At 41.8% G+C, this 21,419-nt stretch overlaps 1 protein-coding gene across 2 annotated transcripts in view; it reads left to right on the forward strand.

Moving 5' to 3' along the window:
• Window positions 1-21,419, forward strand: part of Homer1 (homer scaffold protein 1) — a 110,481-nt gene that overhangs the window by 70,003 nt on the left and 19,059 nt on the right. Inside the window, exons 6-9 of one of the 2 annotated variants that reach the window (NM_031707.2) lie at window positions 16,837-16,872; window positions 17,919-18,075; window positions 20,476-20,586; window positions 21,330-21,410. In NM_031707.2, the coding sequence (NP_113895.1) occupies window positions 16,837-16,872; window positions 17,919-18,075; window positions 20,476-20,586; window positions 21,330-21,410 (385 nt within the window). The remainder of the gene's footprint in view (window positions 1-16,836; window positions 16,873-17,918; window positions 18,076-20,475; window positions 20,587-21,329; window positions 21,411-21,419) is intronic. The other variant, XM_087620659.1, reaches the window with a different exon arrangement.

Raw genomic sequence — 21,419 nt, forward strand, 5'->3', positions numbered from 1 at the left:
GATGATTGATCTTGTACATGTGAGTCATACCTGCTTGCCCAGCCAAAGGTTTATACTAGTTTATAAAAGTAAAGCACTGTTACCCAAGGACCAACAGAGATCACCCTTGCACTTAATTCTCTGGAATTCAGTAATATCAAATGAAATGCCATCTTTGTTGTTGTTTGTTTTTAATTTCCTGGGGAGATATTTTATAATGATTAATTTATTTGCAAATGTTAGTTATAATAGTCTGAATGCCAGGTTGTATGCACTATCCTTAGTTCCTGTAAAGACTAAGATGATAGGGTATGTAGAAGTGTATTCATTAAAGAATAGCTAGGTTTATATTTTTCCTGTGTTTTTATAAATTTTTATTTTGCCCCATCTCATAAGAAATAGAACAGACAGAATTACCCATTTATTTTCAGAGGGGAAAAAATCTGAAAAGTAGGAATGTTAGGGGTTTAAAAATATTTCTTACGTTCTTAGAAATTTTCATACATATATAATATATATTTGTGATACCTGCCCCCCCTTCATGTCCCCATTGGACATCTTCCTTTTTTATTCTTACTTTATACAACCCCCTGAGTTTGGCTCATGCACTCCTATGAGCATGGGTTTAGGGACAGCCATAAGAGTGTTGGCAGCCTACCAGTAGCCATGCCCTGGTTAGGGAACTTGTACAAATCTGTACGAACCAGAATTAGAACTTGACTAATCCTCTGTCTCAGCCTAATCTTTTCTTTGGTCTGTTGGAAGGAAATTGCAAGTCTCTACAGGAAAGCAACTTCAAAAATAGTGATTAACAGACTTTAGCCATTATTCCTCACAAAAATAAGTTAGAATTGCCCAAAAAGTACAGTTGAAATGTAGTGAGTATCGAGTGTGTACACATGATCATGTTCATTTATTTAATTTTTGGCAATTAATATATTTGATCATGCTAACCTCCATCCTCTTCTCTTACCTCCCCGGTCTCTCTGGAACCCCTTTCCCCAAACTTTTCCCACTACATTCAGGCTCCTCTCCATGCCCCAATAACTGGCCAAACTAAAAGTGTTGTTTGCATATGTATGGGTGCAGTGTTGTTTACTGCATCATGGGAAACGTACTTGTGGCTACATCCCTGAAGAAAAATGGGTACTCCTTCCCTCAGCCATTCACTCCTTAGCTAAGGGTCAGGCCTCCTTCATAAGTCTCTTCCCCCGTTCATCTTGGAGTGTTGACAGGCTTCCTTTCATGCAGATAAGCACAGTGGCTTTTAATAATCAGAGGACCTCTTACAATCCTCTTCCCAGCTTCTGTCTCCTAGTGTTTGTTATTCCCCTTCTCCTATGTTACCTGACTCTTGGAGCAGGGTGGGTGGAGGTGCTGAAAAGAGGTCCTATTTAGAACTGATGTCTCAGGGGTCACTTGTAGCACCATGACCCGATACAGGTTCCTGCCTTAAACACTGCCCACTGCAAAACAAAACAAAATTTCTTCATCCAAGGTTGAGCAGCATCAATCCATAGGTATAAACAAATATTTTAGAAGACAGTTTGACATTGTGTTCATTTTATAATTGCAGTTTACTTAAGTCTAGCATATATGCTTATGTGTTTGTAGTCTTGGTGGTCTTGATTATCTGTTAGTTTATATTTTCAAAGGATCATTTGGAGATCCTTGTTTGAATGATTTACATGAGTGTACGTCACAGTGAAATGTCCTTATCTATTATCTCCTTGTTCTGTAACTAGGTAATGTAGAAGTAAGACTACATTCTGTATATTTACCAAGTAGCTAGCTGTCAATCTCAGCACTGCTTAGAGCTAAGCAGTCTATTTCTGAACTCATCGTGGACTCAGCACACATTGGCACATATGCCCTGTGATTTCTCAGATTCTCGTGTAAGCAATATTGCAAACCAAGAGTATCTAGAGAGGCCTTGTAAGAAGTCGAATCTTCCAGCATAGCTTCAGAGGTATTTTGAAAAATGAGCGTATCCAGAGGTTGGGGGACCTGGAAGGCAGGCAGAGTTGTCTCTGTAGTGTTTAATATATGCGTGCATATGCATACATAGTCACATGCATTGGAAATCACATAACAGGTGATGAGTGTAGTCATCACCCACAGCACATACATGGTCTACTTCTCATGACATGCCGTCTTGACATGCTGCATTCATGACTTCTAACAGACGAGTGTTAAGATGGGCTGACGAGTAGATGTTACCAGAAAGGCCTGTCGTGCTGGGCTTGACCAGTGTATAATATTTGTAGGTTTGAGCTGGTTTTGCCCTCATCTTGAGATCATAGAAATAACATCTGGAAAGATGAAATATGAACTTGGAGGAAGTAAAGATTTTTTTTTCCTACGTGAATTTAAGAATAAAGAATAGGAGGAAAGGTGTATTTTTGGTTTCCTATCCTCTTAAGCCTTTTGAGGACCATTGCCAGCTCATTTATCTTTGGATCTCACTGTCTGCCATGGTCTTTGACACATTGGAGAGGCATAATAAACATTGTTGAATCAGGTGACTGGTGTTTTTTTTTTCTATATTAGTTTTTTTTTTCCTCTTCTGTTGTTAAGGTAGAAATTCCTTGAGGATGGTGAAAACACCTGAAAATGCTAGGAAATACTATTGACCTGCTACATTTGATACGTTGACTGCTTGAGTTAAGCTTGCAAAAGACATAAAAGGGTAGACTGCCATTTAGCAATTATCAAAATGTAACGCCACTTATCTCGATAAAATAGAAACGTATGTCTTTGTGTGAACATGGAGCTCAAATGTAGATTGAGTAGCTAGTTATCCGAATTGTGGACACATTAGTTTTAACCCTTACAACATCATTAGGAAGCGTAGTTTGTACTAAGTCGCGTTGTCGCCACTTTTAGAAATAGAGAACTTGCATAGTGTAAGGCCTTGGTCCAGAGTCGTCCTGGAAATTGTAACAGAAATGTCAGTTTCAGTCCATCTTTTAAACTGAATTATAGATGCTGAGAAAATGTGCTTGAAAGGATAAATGCATTTTTCCTTTTCAGGTACAGAGTAATAGAACCTATTGAAGTAATAGTTTTCGTTTTCCTCCCATACCGGATATTTTTGTATTTACAAGTCTAAGTCTAAACCAGAGTACGGCATTAACTTGTGTTGCCATCATCAAAGTGTGGGGCAGGGAAGGTAGAAAGGAGAGGGAAGGGAAGGATGGGGGGTTGCTTGGCTGGCATAGGAAGTACTTCTGTCATGGCTATGTTAAAATAACGGAAAGAAATGAGAAGAAGTGAATGCATTCGTTTTCACTTGCCATTTGAAAGGGCTCAGTCTGTCATGGTAGGGGCAGGAGCTCAGACGAGTGCAGCGGGAAGGAACCCAAGGCTGCTGGGTCATCAGACAGCAGTCAGGGATTGGAGAAGCCCAGGCTCAAACCCTGGCTCTAATCCTCAGTGTGCCCCTGCCCAGCAATCTGCTTTCTCTGCTTTTGCCTCACCTCTTAAAGGCTCCCAAAGCAGAAGCACCAGGTGGAGACCAGATATTTGTATACACGAGCCCCTGGGTAGCAGTGTGAGTGCAAACCAGCTGGCTCTGGGCCGTCTCCTAATGCAGAATGCATTCAGTTCCACTTCTATACTTTCACAGTTCCAACACACAAAGTTCCACAGTCTGCTGACCCTCGGGGCAGACTCTTAGCTCCTGTGAAGTAGGAATGTGCAGTGGCATAGAGTGAACATTCCTACTCTATAAAGGAAGAATGGGGCATTCCCAGGAAAACAGAAAGCCAGCGGGGCAAACACCAAACCCTGCAGCTCCTCATCAAACGCGCTGCTCCTGGTAATGGCATCTTGGCTCCCAGCAGGCTTTGCAGCATGTTCCTTCCTTCTGAGCTGCAAATCTTAAATATAGATACTAACTGAACCAACTTCTTTAGATATTTCAGCATCTTCAAATAAAACTCAGAAGACAAAATCCATAGACGCCCAATTTTTGTCAAATTTATCGGACAGTTCTAACTTGCTAAAACTTTATGAAGAGTCACTTCTGATTCAGTAAAGTCCAGTGCCATTAAACACTGCTAAGGTCTTGTGTGGATATACTGTAAGTATGGTTAGAAAGTCCAATCGTCTTAGATTTCTCTGCTTACCCTTTATTCGCTTATATTAAAAATGTATCTGAAGCTGTAATTTTACTCTCAAAAGATAAACGCTTCCGTGACGTGGGGTTAGAGCTCAGTGGCAGAGCACACACCCAGCACACCTGTTGCCCTGCGTTTAGTCCCCAGTTACTTAAGATTAACAGCTTTAAGTGCATGATTTTTCAAAGAAACAACATGGCGGCTAGACTTTCAGGTCTGTATTTTACATAGTTTCTCATAGAGTTTTCTACAAGTCAGTAATAATTATAGAGATACAATCTATCTGGTTGAAAATAAGCCATCAGTTATAAGTCCAGACACTAAGGCATTTATTCCAACAGGCTGTTGGTATGGGTGAATATGTGATGGGAGCTTCTCATAGACGAGGACTGTATTTCCTGAGGAGCTTCGTGAGAGAGTCCGTGTTTAACAGAAAGTTTCACCACAGCCCTCATTTGCCCACGGAAAGCAGCCTAGAGAGTGTTGGTGGAAGTAAAACAGTCCTCTGGGCAGTCTGCATTCACATGCACTATAAAACTGTTTGCTCCCATGTAAACACCAGCGTAGTGTGCTGTCCATTTCCACAATGTGAACCTCCAGACTACTCAGGGATTTTATCCAAAGGCTGAAGTGTTAGCCCAAGCACTGAGTGACTGCTCTTGCAAAGGACCCAGGTTCCGTTCTCAGCACCCACACGACAGCTCTTAGCTAGCAGTCTCTAACTCCAGGAGATCTGGCACCACCTTCTAGGCGTCTGGACAACGGGTACACAGGCATACATGCAGACAAAATACCCATAACACACAAAATCAATTCAAAAGAGAAAAGAATTTCAGCCTGCCTTTAGTGTTTTTATTCGTGACTGGCATATTTCTGATCTCACTAACTTTTACTAATCTACATTCTAAACTCATCGGAATGTAGTTTTTCTATGATCTCTGCATTCATCCTCAGCACCCTGTAATGTGACTATATGCAGTCAATTATAGTTATCTTTTGGGCAGTGAAGCAGAGCGACCATGAGAAAAAGATAAGTTATAGCTCTGAGAGAAACTGTGAAGTAGGAACCCTGTACAAGTCCCTAGTCCTGCAGTGTACCTGCAAGTTAGTTCTCGTGGCCTTTGCATGTGGATAGTCTGTTAGTTCAAAATCAAATTCACATTAATGAAATGCAGTTGTAATGTGATGATGTCCATGAAATATTCTTTCAAAAGGTCAGCGTGGTGATGCCCACCTTTTATCCCAGCATTTAGAGTGCAGAGCATGTGGGTCTCTGAGGTCGAGGCCAATGTGTTCTATGTAAGAGCGTCAGGTCAGCCAGGAACACACAGTAAGACCCTGTCACAAAAACAGACAAACAAAAGACGTCCTCTAAAGAGCCACAGATTGCAAAGAAGATTGTTTGGATCAAGGAAGGCCGTTTTTGTGGAACGTGTGCTCAAGTTTGTCACGGTTGCTGGAAGAACCACAGAGTATTTTCACTGGCCCATTTCAGTTGTATCAGCCTCCAGCCGAGATACTGGCTCTTGCTCAGCTAACCAACCAGTGTGACTCACTGTGGCAAGTAAGTGGGCTTTCTGGCTCCCTTTGCCGCTGTCCAGGCTGATCAGGAAGGCTTGAGAAAATAAACTGAAACCTCCCCTTGACAAGGGCAGTAGGTAATGAGCTAAGCTGTTACTAGTTTTCTGCCATCTGCCCTTGAGATCATTTGCACAGTGGCTTTGCTCAATGTCCTTACCTTTGCACATTGTTTGCATAGCTTAAATATTCACTAACAAAGAGAGTTGGAGATAATGAATTTGCCTGAAATGACAACAGAAACAAATAAATGTTTGCTCATGCCACTACTGAAGCATTAAATAGCGTTGTCTTTTGATTAAAGCCTCTTCAAAAACAAAATTAAGCTGTGAAGTTTTCTGAATCTAAGTACCAAATAATGGCCATTAAAAATACTGATTACTACTAGTGTCTAAAAGATGAAAATTTTTCCTGGCAAAATATTAAAACCTCCAGTTTCTTCCACCCAATTATGGCTTTGGCAAAATCTCTGTTAACGCTGTCTTTTCACTTCTGCCAGTCCTAGAGTGATTTCTGTGTCTCGGTTTTTCTCCAACAATACTTAATGGCACAGCAAGCAGTTTTTACAGTGAATTTTCCTTAAGTGACCGTCTTTGGAGGGAAATGCATTTTTAAGTTCTTTGAAAACTAAATCAAGGGGCTGGGGATTTAGCTCAGTGGTAGAGCGCTTACCTAGGAAGCGCAAGGCCCTGGGTTCGGTCCCCAGCTCCGAAAAAAAAAAAAAAGAAAACTAAATCAGTCTATAGTTAGAATGTTTATCTTGAGTAGGTTATGATTATGATATTATAATCTAGCAAACGAGAGGACAGGTTTGGACAGGAGAGGACAGGTTTGAATTTAGTTGGCCTCACTTTTTCAAAAGACTGATATATATTCATAAGACTTGAAAGAAACATCATTTTTCACGTAATAAGACTCATGTCATGACGACCTCCTCAGTAGGGAATGCTGGGAAAAGCTTAGTAAATAGTTGTTTTGTTGTTGTTTATCTGCTTTTAAAGGGGAAACAAACCTAAGTACAGGTGTCTATTAATCTAATAGATTTGTAATTTATAAAATCAACTTGGGCCAGATCTTTTGTAAGTTTTCACTACAAGTTACCAATGGCTCTTGTGAGCTGCTACCCTGTTTTAGATGGACTCCAGTGCTGTAAACTTACTGATACAGGGTGACTATTTCAGTGTTTAGGTATTTAAAATACCCGTTTAAAAATTGAGTCTTTTAGCAGTAAATATAATTGAGAAGGAATTCAGTGCCCATATCTGATTTTTTACCTAGAAATAGGCTGTTGCAAATTTCCAGTAGGAACCTCTGTTTAGCTTGAACACCCCGTGTTAGGAACCCCAAGTGGCCGTAAAATTATGAGCTCCTGTGGTTCTTCAGCTGTATGTTTTCCCTCACCATAACTGCATTAGGACAGAAAACAGCAACCACAGGCGACCAGGCAAGTATACAGATGTGGCACACATCTGTAGTACACCCCTAAAGTAAGATATCCTCATGTATGTGGAAACATTTACACTATGCAGAGCCCAATTATGGGATCCAGGACATTTCTGAGAGCCATTCTGACTCTCTCCATCTTTGTGAGTAGAAATGGAGCCAGAAGTAGAGTTTTCTCTCTCTGAAATCTAACAGGAAGGAAGCTGCGCAGTCGTGCTGAACATTTTATGAGCTAAACGCAATAAAACTCGGGTTTCCTGTGGCTCCTTTTCACCGTCAGACGCCAACCTCACCATCCTCCGGCAGCGGCATTCCCACAGTGATTGTGTTTCACTCTTTGATTAACTTGTTGGATTTGTTGAGATCTACACCAAAGGTTTAGACTTGTCATAAATATCTACAACACCAAGAAGTAAGCTTCAGTAATTCAGTGAGTGCTTGATGCCGATTTGACTTGAGTCACATCTATTCCAGTTATTTACATCACTGACCAGAAAGAGCCCCTTTAAATAGTCGACGTTACATCTCTAGCTTCTTCTGGGTCACTGAGATGCTCTGAAGGCTCTTTACTGTTTATTCACAGGTGGGCAGCCCTAATGTTTGAGCACCCATTCCATATTTCATGCAGGCTGTGAAGATAGTTATTAACCCTTATGTTACAGATGAAACTTAGTGAGGCTAAGTGGATAGCCCAAGACCTGTAACTAACTCATCTTGGAGCCCTCCAACTCCGAGGTGTGCTTTACTTGTTTCAACAGTTAGTTCCTGCTTAAGGTGCATGTTCTTCACAGTTCAGAGGTGTTTATAGACTGGCGTAAAGGCCTCCTTGCACATTTGGAAGTAACTTCGTTAATTTTATAACTTTCTTAAGCCAGTATATCTACTTTCCTTATAGGAGCTAGGTAAATTTTATATTTTAGCTGATGTCTAAGATGTCATTGATTATAAAACTATACTGCAGGGGTTGGGGATTTAGCTCAGTGGTAGAGCAATTGCTTAGGAAGCGCAAGGCCCTGGGTTCGGTCCCCAGCTCCAAAAAAAAGAAAAAAAGAAAAAAAAAAACAAACAAACAAAAAAAAAAACTATACTGCATTTCACCAAGGAAAACTATTATAAAGTGTAACTATGGTAATTCTTTTAGACAGAGACCTTAATACAGGCTGCTTTTGTTAAAACTGTACCTGTGGTATAGGGGCACACGTGTACATAAGAGACCAAACGTTTATATTGTTTGTCTTCTTACTTTGTTTTCCAGCCACATTTTCCACAGGGTTGTTCACTGAATCAGAAACAGGCACCTAGACTATCTGGTCAGGGAGCACACACACACACACACACACACACACACACACACACTCACACTCCACCACACACACTCCACCACACACACATACACACACACACTCACACTCCACCACACACACACACACACAGATATACACACACACTCCACCACACACACACATACACACACACACTCCACCACACACACACACACACACACTCACACTCCACCACACACACTCCACCACACACACACACACACACACATACACACACACTCCACCACACACACACATACACACTCACACTCCACCACACACACACACACACACACACACACACACACACCCACCCACCCCTGCCTCCCTAGTTAAGGCACTACAGGCATGCACAGCTTTACCTAATTTTTTGCATTGTTGCTAGGGATCCAAATTCAAGTCCTCATGCCCAGCACTGAGCAATCTCCCAGCCATACGGCAGATTACTTTTCTACACACCTGAGCTATAGTGACTGGTTAAGGAGCTCTTAGGACTTCATCACGTCCCACTCTTCTGATTCATTTCCTGATGCTACAACTTTATTTGTTGTTTGTTTGTGTAGAGACCGCTAATTCTGCAACTCTGGTGGCCGGGAATTCAACCTGTAGTCCAGGCCAGCTCACATGTGGCAATCTTTCTGATCCAGCCTTCTGAGTACTGGGATTGGGGCAGAGGAACGCAGGCTTAAGGCCAGCTGGGACTACATAGCTGGGGTTGAAGGAAGCACCCTGATTAGTAACTGTAGGCTTTGAGTGTTGAGGAAGTTACAGGGGTGTGTGTGTGTGTGTGTATGTGTGTGTGTGTGTGTGTGTGTGTGTGTGTATTATAACAGTAGGTTTTGAGTATTGAGGAACTTCTGGGGTTAATACGTAATGATTGATAACAGTAGGCTTTGAATGTTGAGGAAGTTACAGTTTATGCAGAGTCAGAAATCCCCTCACACACCTGGCCATTTGCCTGTCAAACTCCAGAGCTCTTACTCATGTACTTCCTCCTGGCAGATGTATTATAAAGAAGATTTTCAGGGGCTGGGGATTTAGCTCAGTGGTAGAGCGCTTACCTAGGAAGCGCAAGGCCCTGGGTTCAGTCCCCAGCTCCGAAAAAAAGAACCAAAAAAAAAAAAAAAAAAAAAAAAAAGAAGATTTTCCTTCTTCCATTAAAGGGGAATTTCCCCTCTTTAGAGAAACAAGTTTCTTTAGGATACAAAGGTTTGCTGGGTGCCGTAGCACATGCCTTTAATCCCAGCACTCCGGAGGCAGAGGCAGCAGAACTCTGTGAGTTCGAGTCCAGCTCATCTACAGAGTGAGTTTCAAGACAGCCAGGGTTATAGAAAGACCTTATCTAGGCGCAAGGCCCTGGGTTCAATCCCCAGCTCCGAAAAAAACAAAACAAAACAAAAAAAAAAAACAAAAAACCTTATCTAGAAGAAGAAAAGGAAAAAGAAAGAAGAAAGACTAAAATTCAGATGCTAAACTGTTAAATATATCTTTTTGTTGTTCCTTTTAAGTTGAACTGCTTGGGGCCAGAAGTTAATACAAAAACACAGAGAGAACACAAACATGTTTAGACAGGTATCCCTCTATCTCCCCATTTGGGGTGGGAAGTGAAGACTAGTAGCAGGCAGACTTCAGATCAGCCAGTGCTATGAGTCTTTCCACGTAGGGGCCGGCTTCCTCCTTGATATAGGGAAGCATGTTTTAGAAGGGAGGGGGAGGAGGAAGAGCCTGTTCAGACCCTATCTTTAAGGATTTTGAAAAAGATTGTCTAAATATTTTCTTAGTGCTCCCTGGGTAGAGGGTACAGGTAGAGAGTGGTGACTTTAGAGATTCCAGTGACCCAGAGCCCTGAAGGCCTGGCAGGAGGACAGCTGTCCTAGACTGTGCACGTGACATTACTCAGAGGTTCAGTAAATACACCCTTCCTACATCATGCTCTCACTTTTTGAGGTACTTTTTAAAATTTTTAACTTTTTAAAACTTTGACTTTAAATAAAGGGAAACTGAATTTGAAACTCTGGTGGTTTTGTTGAAGTGTTCTGACCTCCTTGTGGATTTGAAGCCAAGAGAAAACTAGCTGGCCGTTTCTGGAGGGAAACTTTACTGAACAACCAAAAGCATCCACAAAAATAAATAATTATTCTACTTATCCCAGCATTCAAACATGAGATCATAACTTTGAATCATTAGACAAATTTGCCTTCTTCCTGAGTAATTAAGGTCTAACTTTTCAAGATTGTCTCTAATAAAAGACTTGCGTCATCCCCAAGAACACCTGCAATGCTTTTGTATTTGTGGGAATCAAACTCAGGACCCTGGATCTGTGCAAGGCAGGGAACAACCTCCCCAACATTTAAAAACAAAAAATCTCTAAAATGTAAAATACTGGCTTAAAATTACAGTATCAGAGCTAATCCAAAGGTATCAGTTACTACTAAATGTCAGTCTAATAGGGAGGAAACCGGTATCTTAGAGTTGAAGTAAAGGAAAAATCTTTTTCCCAAAATTGGGAAGGATATTAGAACATGTTTGCATGGAAGAATTAAACACATCTGAGGTAGCGCTCATGGAACCTTCTTTAGTACGGCAGGCAACCTTTCGAGTTTATAGAAGTTGAAATTGCATAAGTCATTCTAATAAAGGCATTTGCATACTTGGTAGCCAAAAGAATCTGTGTGATGTGACACACACACACAGCACACACACACAGACACACACAGCACACACACACAGACACACACAGCACACACACACAGACACACACAGCACACACACACAGACACATACACGCACGCACACAGCATACACACTCTACATTGCATTTCACTGTGCTTTGGAAATACGATGCCTCGAGGAACAGCTGAAGTAGAGGAAATAGAGATGCCCTCAGATTTACCCTGTGATGACGTGGCAGTGGGCAAACGACTTTTAAATCGTGCATTCATTTACCTCGTAAGCAGTGGAAGGGAGTGTGGAGCCCTGGGGCTGGAGAGATGGTTTGGCAGTTGAGAGCACTGATGGCCCTTCAGAGGACCCTGGCCTGATTCCTGGCATAGGGCACCTCACTGTGATTCCTGGTCCAGAGGCTCCAACACCTCTTCTGGCTTCCTTGAGCACTGCATCTAAGTGATGCCCCCATGTATGCTTACCATGCACATAAAACAATAAAATGAAGCACAAAGCATAAAAACATAAGAATGCAATATTAAGCTACTCCCCTGTGCTCCCTTAGTCCAGGCTAGACGAGTCTTAGATCTAGTGTACTGTGTCCATGGGTACTGACTGCAATGTATGTAAAAGAATCTGATAGGAGAATTTTTCTTCAGTGTTTTCTTATTGTAGTGTAATCAACTGTGGTTTGGGTACTCTGAAGAGTAAGAGAATAGTAATATGAAAATCTCTTAGCTTGATTGTGTCAGATCTTAATACGTCAGGGGCTCAAAGTATAGGCATGGAGATAAGCAAGTACGTTAACAGCCTGGGTACCTTCAGCTAGCTTTTCCTGTCCTGTGTCTTTGACCCTGCTTCGGTTGCCTACGACCCCAGCACACTTGCTCCTCATGCCTTGACTGTGTTATTTCCTTCTGTATCTGCTGCATTACTACTCCTCCTTCCCCAGCTCTTTCCTATCTCCATGTCTAGCGGAGGTGCACCTCCTTTCCTTAACCTGCAGCACAGCTGCTCTACTTCCTGCCCACCCAGTCTCTTCCCATGCCAAGAATACAGACCTCATGGAACAATTCTAAGACAGCTCTCCCAAGCAGTCACAGAAAGAACGTAGAGAAGCATATAGAAAGCTCCTTACTGTCTTCTTGGTAGTAAGATAACTTTATTAAAGAATCTACATACAGTGGCATTCCCTAACGTGTCTAACATAGATCCGAGTACATTTTAACAGTTTCTATATCTGTAAGCCTGTAACGCAAGGTTAGGAAGTCCTCAGTTCTGTAAGGTTCCCCGTGCTCCCTGTGGTCAGCCCCTTTTCTGTAATTTCATTTTGCAAATCTGATCTATGATACTCATCAAAAAGTTACCTCACGCTCCTCTCCCCTCCCTCGCAGCATTGTGTGTTCCCTGTCATGACTACCTCAAATACGAGTGGAGACATATGGCATTTGTCTTTTGGGGGCTGGCCTTTTGTATGTAACATGATGTCCTCAAGGTTCGTCTGTGTTACAGAACATTTCAGAATTTCCCTCCATTACATGTACCTGTATACTTCATTTTGTTGGTCCAGCCACCCACTAAAGGACATTGGGCTGCCCTCTACCATTTCACTGCTGTGACTAACCCTGTTATGGGCCTTTATGTCTTAAAATATTTATTTCTTCAACCCTGTTCTACTCGTCCAGTAGCATATTTTGCTAGGTAGTTGATATTAATATACATGTTTTGGGCTCTCCTTTTTCTCCTTGTGTTTCACTTTGATTTCTAATAATTTTGTGCAGTTATGTCAATTTCCCTGAACCTGTCAAAAAACATTCTCATCTCTAGTATTTTTGATTCTTGTTTGTACTTTCCATTTCTCTGCCAAAATTCACAACCTGATAGAGCTTGGTGTCTCCTTCTCTAGTAAGACTTCAGGTGGCCATTTGCCTTCCTCTCTCAGTACGCTGTGCACCTCTGAGTAAGAGAGTCCCCTTTTGACAGTGGCTTCATTTATCGCTCTGTGATACACACTGCAACCTACTGAATGCTAAATATCGTGTAAGCAGCAGCAGTGACTTACAGTAGTTGCCCCTTTATCCATGAGGGACTGGTTCCTTTGTCTATACCAAAATCTGTAGGTCCTCAAGTCTCATGTCAAGTCAAGTGGTATTCGCACATTTACCTTTCTGTAGTCCTAGTTTTAGATGAGGTAGACTCATGTAGTATATAGGCTAGATAAATAGTTAACACTTTCTTATTTAAGAACTAATAAGACATCTGTTTATGTTCAGTACAGACCAAGAAATTTTTCCTAATCTTTCCTACCAGTGGTTGGATGAGTCCACAGAGTTGGGATCCAGAGATATGGAAGGCCAGCTACTGTATTTTATTCTCTACTTGGGCATGACTCTTGTGTTGGTTTAGGAGTTATGCCATTCTACTCAGGTTTAGACTAGATTTTGGTTTTGTTTATACTTTCAGCCACCTCTAGTATTAGCTTGTACTTAGGGTCAATGCTGACCTGCTGGAGAGATTTTTCCCACAGTTCCTGGCACCTCCTAAGCTTTTGGTTTGTCTTATATTTATGCCTTCCACAATGGGAGGTTGCTCTCAGCTTGACATTAAGCACACAGCTACCTTCTAGCGGCCGGTGAATTCAGTCTTGTTCAATGGAAGGTCTTCTATGGGAGTTCCTTAGCCCTTTTCTGTTTTAAGGTATAGAGATTTGTCTGTTTCCCGACTGTAATAGGTCATCCCCTATGTCCAAAGAAGTAGAGGTAACAGTTTGAGATTATCTTTTCCAGGAGACTAAGCCCAGACAGGCTTTAGAGCCTTCAGAGTGAGGGTAGGATGTCTCCATTCATCCAGGCTTCCTTTGTCCCCCTTTCTTTCCAGTCTTTTACCTGTGCTGCTTCTGAGAGAAGATAAGCTTACAGGAAAGTGCAACACCTCTACCCATGTATTGCCTCCCCGGTCTTAGAAATGCTCTCCTGGTTTGGGTTTGGGTTTTGTAATAGGGGTTATCTGTGTTGTCCCGGCTGTCCTGGAACTTGCTCTGTAGACCAGGCTAGATTTGAACTCAAGAGATCCATCTGCCGAGTGCTAGGATTAAAGGCCTGTGCCGCTGCCACCCAACTAGAAATGCTTTTTAATAGCTCTTCTTGTTCATAAACAGATAATATTCCATGCATAATCATATAATTACTTTGACATAGAAATAAGTATATTTACCTGGATTTAACCATGGCATACTGGACATTTGGAGTTCTACCTTAAACTTGAGCCTCCTTGAATGTAAATAAACAGCAGAAGATACTGGATGTCCTGGCTAATTTTATGTCAGCTTGACACAAGCTAGAGTCATCTGAAAGGAGGACCCTCAATTAAGAAGATGCCTCCTCCATAAGATCCAACTTTCAGGCACCTTTTTTTTTTAACTTATTCACTTTACATCCCGCTCACTGCCCCTCTCCCAGTCACCCCCTCCCATAATCCTTCCCCTCATCTCTCCACTCCCCCATTCCCCTATCCCCTTTTTCTCAGTATGAGTGGGGCCTCCCTTGAGTATCCCCAACCCTGGCACATCAGGTCTCTGCAGGGCTAGGTCCAGCCAGGGCAGCCCAGCTAGAAGAACATATTCCAAAGGCAGGCAGTGGCTTGAGGGACAGCCCCTGCTCTAGTTGTTCAAGCCCCAAATGAAGACCAATTGCACAGCTGCTACATATGTGTGGGGAGGTGTAGGTCCAACTCTTTGCTTGGTGGATCAGTCTCTTGAGAGCCCCAAGGGTCCAGATTAGTTAACTCTGTGGTCTTCCTGTGGAGTTCCTGTCCCCTTCAGGCCTGCCATCCTTCTCCCTATTCTTTTGTAAAAGTCCCCCAAGCTCCATCCACTGTGGGGCTGTGGGTATCTGCATCTGAGTCAGCTGCTGTGTGAAGCCTCTCAAAGCACAGCCATGCTAGACTCCTGCCTGCAAGCATGACAGAGTATCCTTAATATTGTCAAGGACTGGCCTTGCCCATGGGATGGGTCTCAAGTTGGGCTGGTTATTGGTTGGCCATTTCCTCAGTCTCTGCTCCATGTGGGTGCCTGCATTCCTTGTAGATGGTATAAATTGTGGGTTGAAAGTTTTGTGGCTGGGCTGTTGTCTCTATCACTCCCCTGGGGTTCCTGCCTGGAATCAGGAGGTGGCCTCTTCAGGTTCCATATCCCCAGTGCTGTGAGTCACAGCTAAGGTCACCCCCATTGATTCTGGGGCACCTCCCTTATCCCAGGTCTCTGTCATGTCCTGGAGATGCTCCCCACCTCCCGGGTCACCCTTAGGCTGGAGTTCTATAAGAAAGCAGGCTGGGCAAGCCAGTTAACAGCCCCACATGGCCTCTGTATCAGCTCCTGCCTCCACATTGCAGCCCTGCTTGAGTTCTTGTCCTAACTCCCTTCAGTGGTGGACTGATGACAATGTGAAAGTGTAAGCCAAATTAACCCTTTCCTCCCCAACTTGCTTTTGGTTATGGTGTTTCATTGAAGCAATAGAAGCCCTAACTAAAACACTGGAGAATCCTAGGGTAAATTGGAAACTGTGTTGGGCTATACTTAGATGGTCATATCTTCTCTAGCAAAGACAGTGGTCGTATGAGTTAGGTTACCCTACGGATCTCGTGTAAACCCTACTTCTCTAAACACAGATACTGTGATGATCTAAGGATTACAACTTTGATATATAAATTTAGGTTGCGGGGTTATCATTAAATGCCTAACAAAAGACCCTGAAAACCTAGTTCAAATCCTGCAAGGATGACAGGGTCCAGTAGAGTCCTCTGCTACAATGAAATATTCTGTGTCCTTGCAAACCATGAGTCTCGTGCAGCTCGTGGCTGTTGACTGATTATGGGGAAAGGGCCTAGTGAGATGAAAAGTGAATTTTTAACCTGATTATCATTAAGCAGTTTCAATAGCCACATGCAGCTCGTGGCTAGCATTTGACTGATGCTTGGCTAACGCGTTTAGTTAACGTGTAAAGACTGGAGGATCAATAGAGTTAAGAGATGAGTCCAGTATCACTATAATGAGTGAAATAAGTAGACATACCAAATTCTTAATGGACTTTATATCAATACAATATAAGATAAAACCGAGAAAAATAGCATATTAAAGTACCCACATTCTTTCTCTGTAAAGACGGTGTGGTTCATCTTTAGAATGTACTGTTATCTGGCAAGTAGATTTTAGAGATAAGTCCTTAAAGTCATTTTCCTTTTTAAATAAATTTGATATTTGCTTATAACAAATTTTTAAATTAGTTCAATAAGATTTCCATTATCAGATTGAGGAGCCCATTTAAATGAAACACTTCTAGGGGAAAACTGGTAGGTGGTTTTAATAAAAACTAATTCATTTAGAGCTAGTGAATAGTTATGTTTTTTTTTTCTCAAAAAGTCTAAATCTAAAGTGCCATTCTACAAAGGAAGAACTTGAAAAGAGTTTCTCTTTTGAGAAAAATAATTTGCTAAATTGATAGTTTCATTTATTGCTTCACTGTGTTGTTTAACTGGTAAAACAACTTTACATGTCCCGGACAGTTATAAAACCTTCAGTGTCCCCATATACCCTTCACCACACGTCCCTGAATTAACGTCTGTATGGTTGTGATGTAACCGTAAAGCTCTGGGAGTCAGCACTAGTGCAGTGTTACCCACAAAGTCTGCTTTCCACTAACGACTCTTTCTTTTCTGTGTTGTTTCTTTGGCAGTGCCGGGGATCGAACCCAGGGCCTCTCTCATGCTAGGCAAGTGCCTTACTGCTAAACTACACCTGCAGCCTTCTGTTCCTTTTCTGTTTCCAAAACTACCCAGGAGTCTAGTGTGTTTGCTCCTCTGTTCTGGTCCTCGGTCTTCTATTATTTTTAAAGTATTTTGACCAACTATTTTGAAGACTGTCCTTAAATTTGGGGCTATATTGTTTGTTTTGTTTTTGCTTATTTGGTTAACATTTTGAGTTTGTTTGCTTTCTTTAAGGCTGTCGTTGGAAATGCTGTGTTGTCCCTCTCTGTCTGTGAGGGGGTACGATGTGAATCTGTCTTAACTGGCAGTAAGCTTTAGGAATTTTGATGATGAAAACTGCCTTTTATTATATGATAAAAATCACCATAAAGTAATTGGTAAAAACACATGCCTTGTGATACGAACTTAATACAAAACCATTGAGTACAGGAAGCTGTGAGAGGCAGGGCTTACTGGGACACAGTTAGGATTCGACTAATTGGAATAAAGTTCAGTACAAAATAGAGAAACTGTAGTTTTCTTTCAAACAAGGTGATTATCCTTTGGAAAGTTAGCAAAGTAATTACCAAGAATTATCAAGAATTCCCAATGAATACTATTGCTTTTGTAACAGAAGTTATTAGAACCGATTTCTTGTTCTAGCCTCTTATGAAATCATTTTAATTATCATAATAAATGTTTTATTGGAACATTTAAAAATTCTTAATGTACAGATACAAATCAGTAATTTAAAAAACTACACTACCTGTTCCAACCTAAGTGTCACGTAAGCTTCCTTGTTTGTCCCACTGAGGAATGAAGTTGTACTGGGCTTGGATTCCCTTGAGCAATGTCGTACGTTGTCAGGTACAATATATATCAATGTATGTCTGTATCGCACCGATCTGTTCCATCGTTCTGCCGCAGTGCTTTTGTTTTTTAATGTTTGGGGTTGTCTTTGAAAGCACTCCGTAAAAGCTTCCTATAAATCTGACAATAGAACGAAACGTTGCTGTGCTTTCGGGGACAATCCTCAGTGAAGTGACCAAATGTGCTCCTTGTTTCGTTTTAGTTCAGCCATCAGCAAACACTGGGAGGCTGAACTAGCCACGCTCAAGGGGAACAATGCCAAGCTCACCGCAGCGCTGCTGGAGTCCACTGCCAACGTGAAGCAGTGGAAGCAACAGCTGGCTGCCTACCAGGAGGAGGCAGAGCGGCTGCACAAGCGGGTAAGGGCGGCTCTGCCAGGACTGGGCAGCAGGCTCTGCGGAGAGTGAGTGCAGCACATGCACATCAGCCATCTTCTGGGGATACTCTTTGGTTGGCAGAAAACGTGTGAGCTTTTGCTGGGTCAAAGAATATTCTTCACAGTGTAATGAGTGAGGGCTGCACAGTGTTTGAAAGCAAAGGAGCTATTTACAGTTCCAGCTGTGCCACCATGAGCTGCGTGGCCTCTGGGAACGGCTCTCTTTCAGCCAGTACGTTAGTCTGTAGCATAGGAATAATACAGGTCCTCTACAGCTTCCTGAAAGTTAGCTGAGATACCTGACTGAGCGTCGTACCAAGTACATATAGCCAGTGCCACCACAGCTCAGCCCTTCCAGTGTCTGCCTTTTCTCTGCTTCCACCACGCCCACCCCCACTTCCTGACTCTTAACCCTGTACTCAGCTGTGGAGTCCACTCAAGACTTGTGGGAGGTCTATTTGCCTTCCATTTAATCCCCCCCAGTTTTTAGTTCTTTCCTCAGGAAAACACAGCTAAGAGCTCAGCTTGGGTATGTCAGGCAGTGCAGCCATACTGGCAAGTGCCTTTAGACAGGCGTGCAGAAATCATTGACACTCATGGGACTGCTCTAATACAGTTGGTTGGTTCTGTGTTCTGCTGTTGTCGTATTTGTTGATTTTGTTCACAGGTTTATTTTTCTTAAATCTGTGAGAAAGGTTGTTACTAGCACTGAACGTCCCTTTAAGAAAATTTTAACCAGGGCTAGAGAGATGGCTCAGCCATTAAAGGCTAGGCTCACAACCAAAAATATAAGAAATGCTTAACCAAAGACAACTGCTATATATTAAATAACAAAGCATGTTTAAGTGTGTGAGCACACGTGAGTGCATGCGTGTAGAACGTCTGCATGGGCTTGTGAGTGAGTTTATGTTGTGGCTCCCATGTTGAAGTTTTGGGGACTGAACTCAGATCATCGGGTGAGTGTAGCAGCCCTTTTACTTGCAGAGCTATCTCACCAACCCATTCCCAGTAATTTTTTTTTTTTTGATGCTCCATTTTGTGAACCAGGGAGAAAAGAACTTTGAGGGTTCCAGCAGAAGGGATTGGCTTTCAGAAGATAGGTGCTGAGTTGAAAACTGACTGCCTAAGGTCAGAATGGTCGTCAGAGGAGATTCTAGTCAAGAAGATAGACATGATCCTGATTTATTCTTAGGACAAAGACAGTTGCCTTCTGTCAGAAGTATTCATCTTAGCCAAAGTAAATGTTTGATAGGTTGCAGCCAATGATTGAAAGTCCCTGGGATTTAATTTACCAGTGGTGAATTGCTTGCTTCACATGTACAAGGCCCTGGGTTCAATCCTTATTAATGAAAAGAAAAAGAAAATATTTAGTATTATAAAAAGCAGAAGGCATTGAATGTCATACAGTTGTCCGACCCACAGCTATAATTGAATCTACTGCAGGAGCACTGCACTTGTTTAGACCGGAGAAGGTCTGTGTGAGACAGTGTATTAATGCCTAAGTAGAAAGGAGGGGCGGTTGTGAAAGATGTCCTTAGAGAATATGCAGGGCCATTTGCTACTTGGAAAGTGCAAGGCAAGTTTGCTCTAGTCTAGTCAAGCAGACTTTGAGAGCATGGCGTCCAAAGTGTGTGTGGTAGGTTGTCTGTAAATGTTACATGATTTCCTCTAGTCTTAACTAGGGATGACTAACTTTTAAGGATACTGGCTTTTCCTATTGTATTAAAAGGGTGTCAAGTGCTCATTAAAAATTATATTACTTGTAGGCTCTTGATAAATTCTTTGTGGAAAAATTGTTCTCTTTCCCATAAGAGGCACAGTTGACATGAAGTCATTCTGATATCCTAGCTTTTAAGGTATTTTTAAGCATATCTTTCCTTTTAGATTCTCTTGTATTTTGGAAATTTATTTGAAAAAATCCTTACTCTAAACACTAGTTTTGAAGACTACACTGGGGAGAGCAGATCTATCTATACTTATCTAAATGTTTGAAGTGTTTTTTGAGACAGGGTTTTTCTGTCTGGAGAGGAGGCTGTCTTGGAACTTAGAGATCCACCTGCCCCTGCCTCCTGAGTTCTGGGATTAAAGGTGTACACAACCACCGCCTGGCTACCTAGACTTTATAAATTTTAAGGAAGACTTTTTAAGGATTTTTTACAGTGAATAATCACTTGTTTTCTCTAACCTGTCTCTATCTAATAATCCTTTGGTTTTTGCCATTGCCTTTTTTGTTTATCTTTAAAAAAAATTATTTTCTATCAAGAATCTTAATAGTCTTTCATATAGTAACTCAGAATCTATTAGCATCTCGGGGGTTCACTGTGACCTCAGCAGGAAACCTGAAATTACCACCTAATTTAACCTCTGCTCTCACTGACCTCAGGTCACGGAGCTGGAATGTGTTAGTAGTCAAGCAAACGCGGTGCACAGCCACAAGACAGAGCTGAGTCAGACAGTGCAGGAGCTGGAAGAGACCCTAAAAGTAAAGGAAGAGGTAAGCCCCCCACTCGGCCTCCACACGCCGTGGGACACGGTGTGCAGCACAGTAGATTCCCTCAGATCTAAAGCACCACCCGGAATAACGTGAGAGTGTGGGCTTCTTCTTTTAAGATAAACTTTTATGGAATATTATGAAGCCTGTTTGTGTTTTCCCTGCTCTTGTTTCTGTTTTTATTAATTGTATTAAACTATGGTGTTGCCATTTTAAGAGAATTATATTTATATAATCAACAGGAAACCACTAGAGATAAAATGAAATTTTGCAAATTATTACTTTCTTTGGTTTTTATAGTCAGAAAGAGCTATCTTATATACCAAGAAAAATTATTTCATCTAAAACTTAAAGCTATTTCTTGATATTCCAAAGCCATCAGATTACACTAGTTGATAAAAATCATTCTGAGATGGGCATATGATATGGTGCCAGAACTAGGGGACTGAGGCAGGAGGATCTTGCGTTTGAAGCCAACTTTTGCTACATAGTGAGTTCAAGGCATGGACTGTACAGTGTGAGACCCCGCCTTGCTCCCAAGAAGGGAACACAGAAGCCCCGTTCTGTCTCAGGCAAAACGCTTATAAGGACACATATCCCTCTGGAAGTCAATAAAGGGTGGCTGCTTGTGTGCTTGGTTTTAATTACTGTCTCCTCAGAACTAGGATATAATTTCAGGGAAAAATTAGTTCTTCCTTCTTATCGTAAGTTAACTGTTATTAAAGATATTATCTTACCTTTTCCAGGAAATAGAAAGATTAAAACAAGAAATTGATAACGCCAGAGAACTTCAAGAACAGAGGGACTCTTTGACTCAGAAACTACAGGTAAGCTAA

Source organism: Rattus norvegicus, chromosome 2 (genome assembly GCF_021556685.1).
Source record: "Rattus norvegicus strain SHRSP/BbbUtx chromosome 2, alternate assembly SHRSP_T2T, whole genome shotgun sequence".
NCBI lineage: Eukaryota > Metazoa > Chordata > Mammalia > Rodentia > Muridae > Rattus > Rattus norvegicus.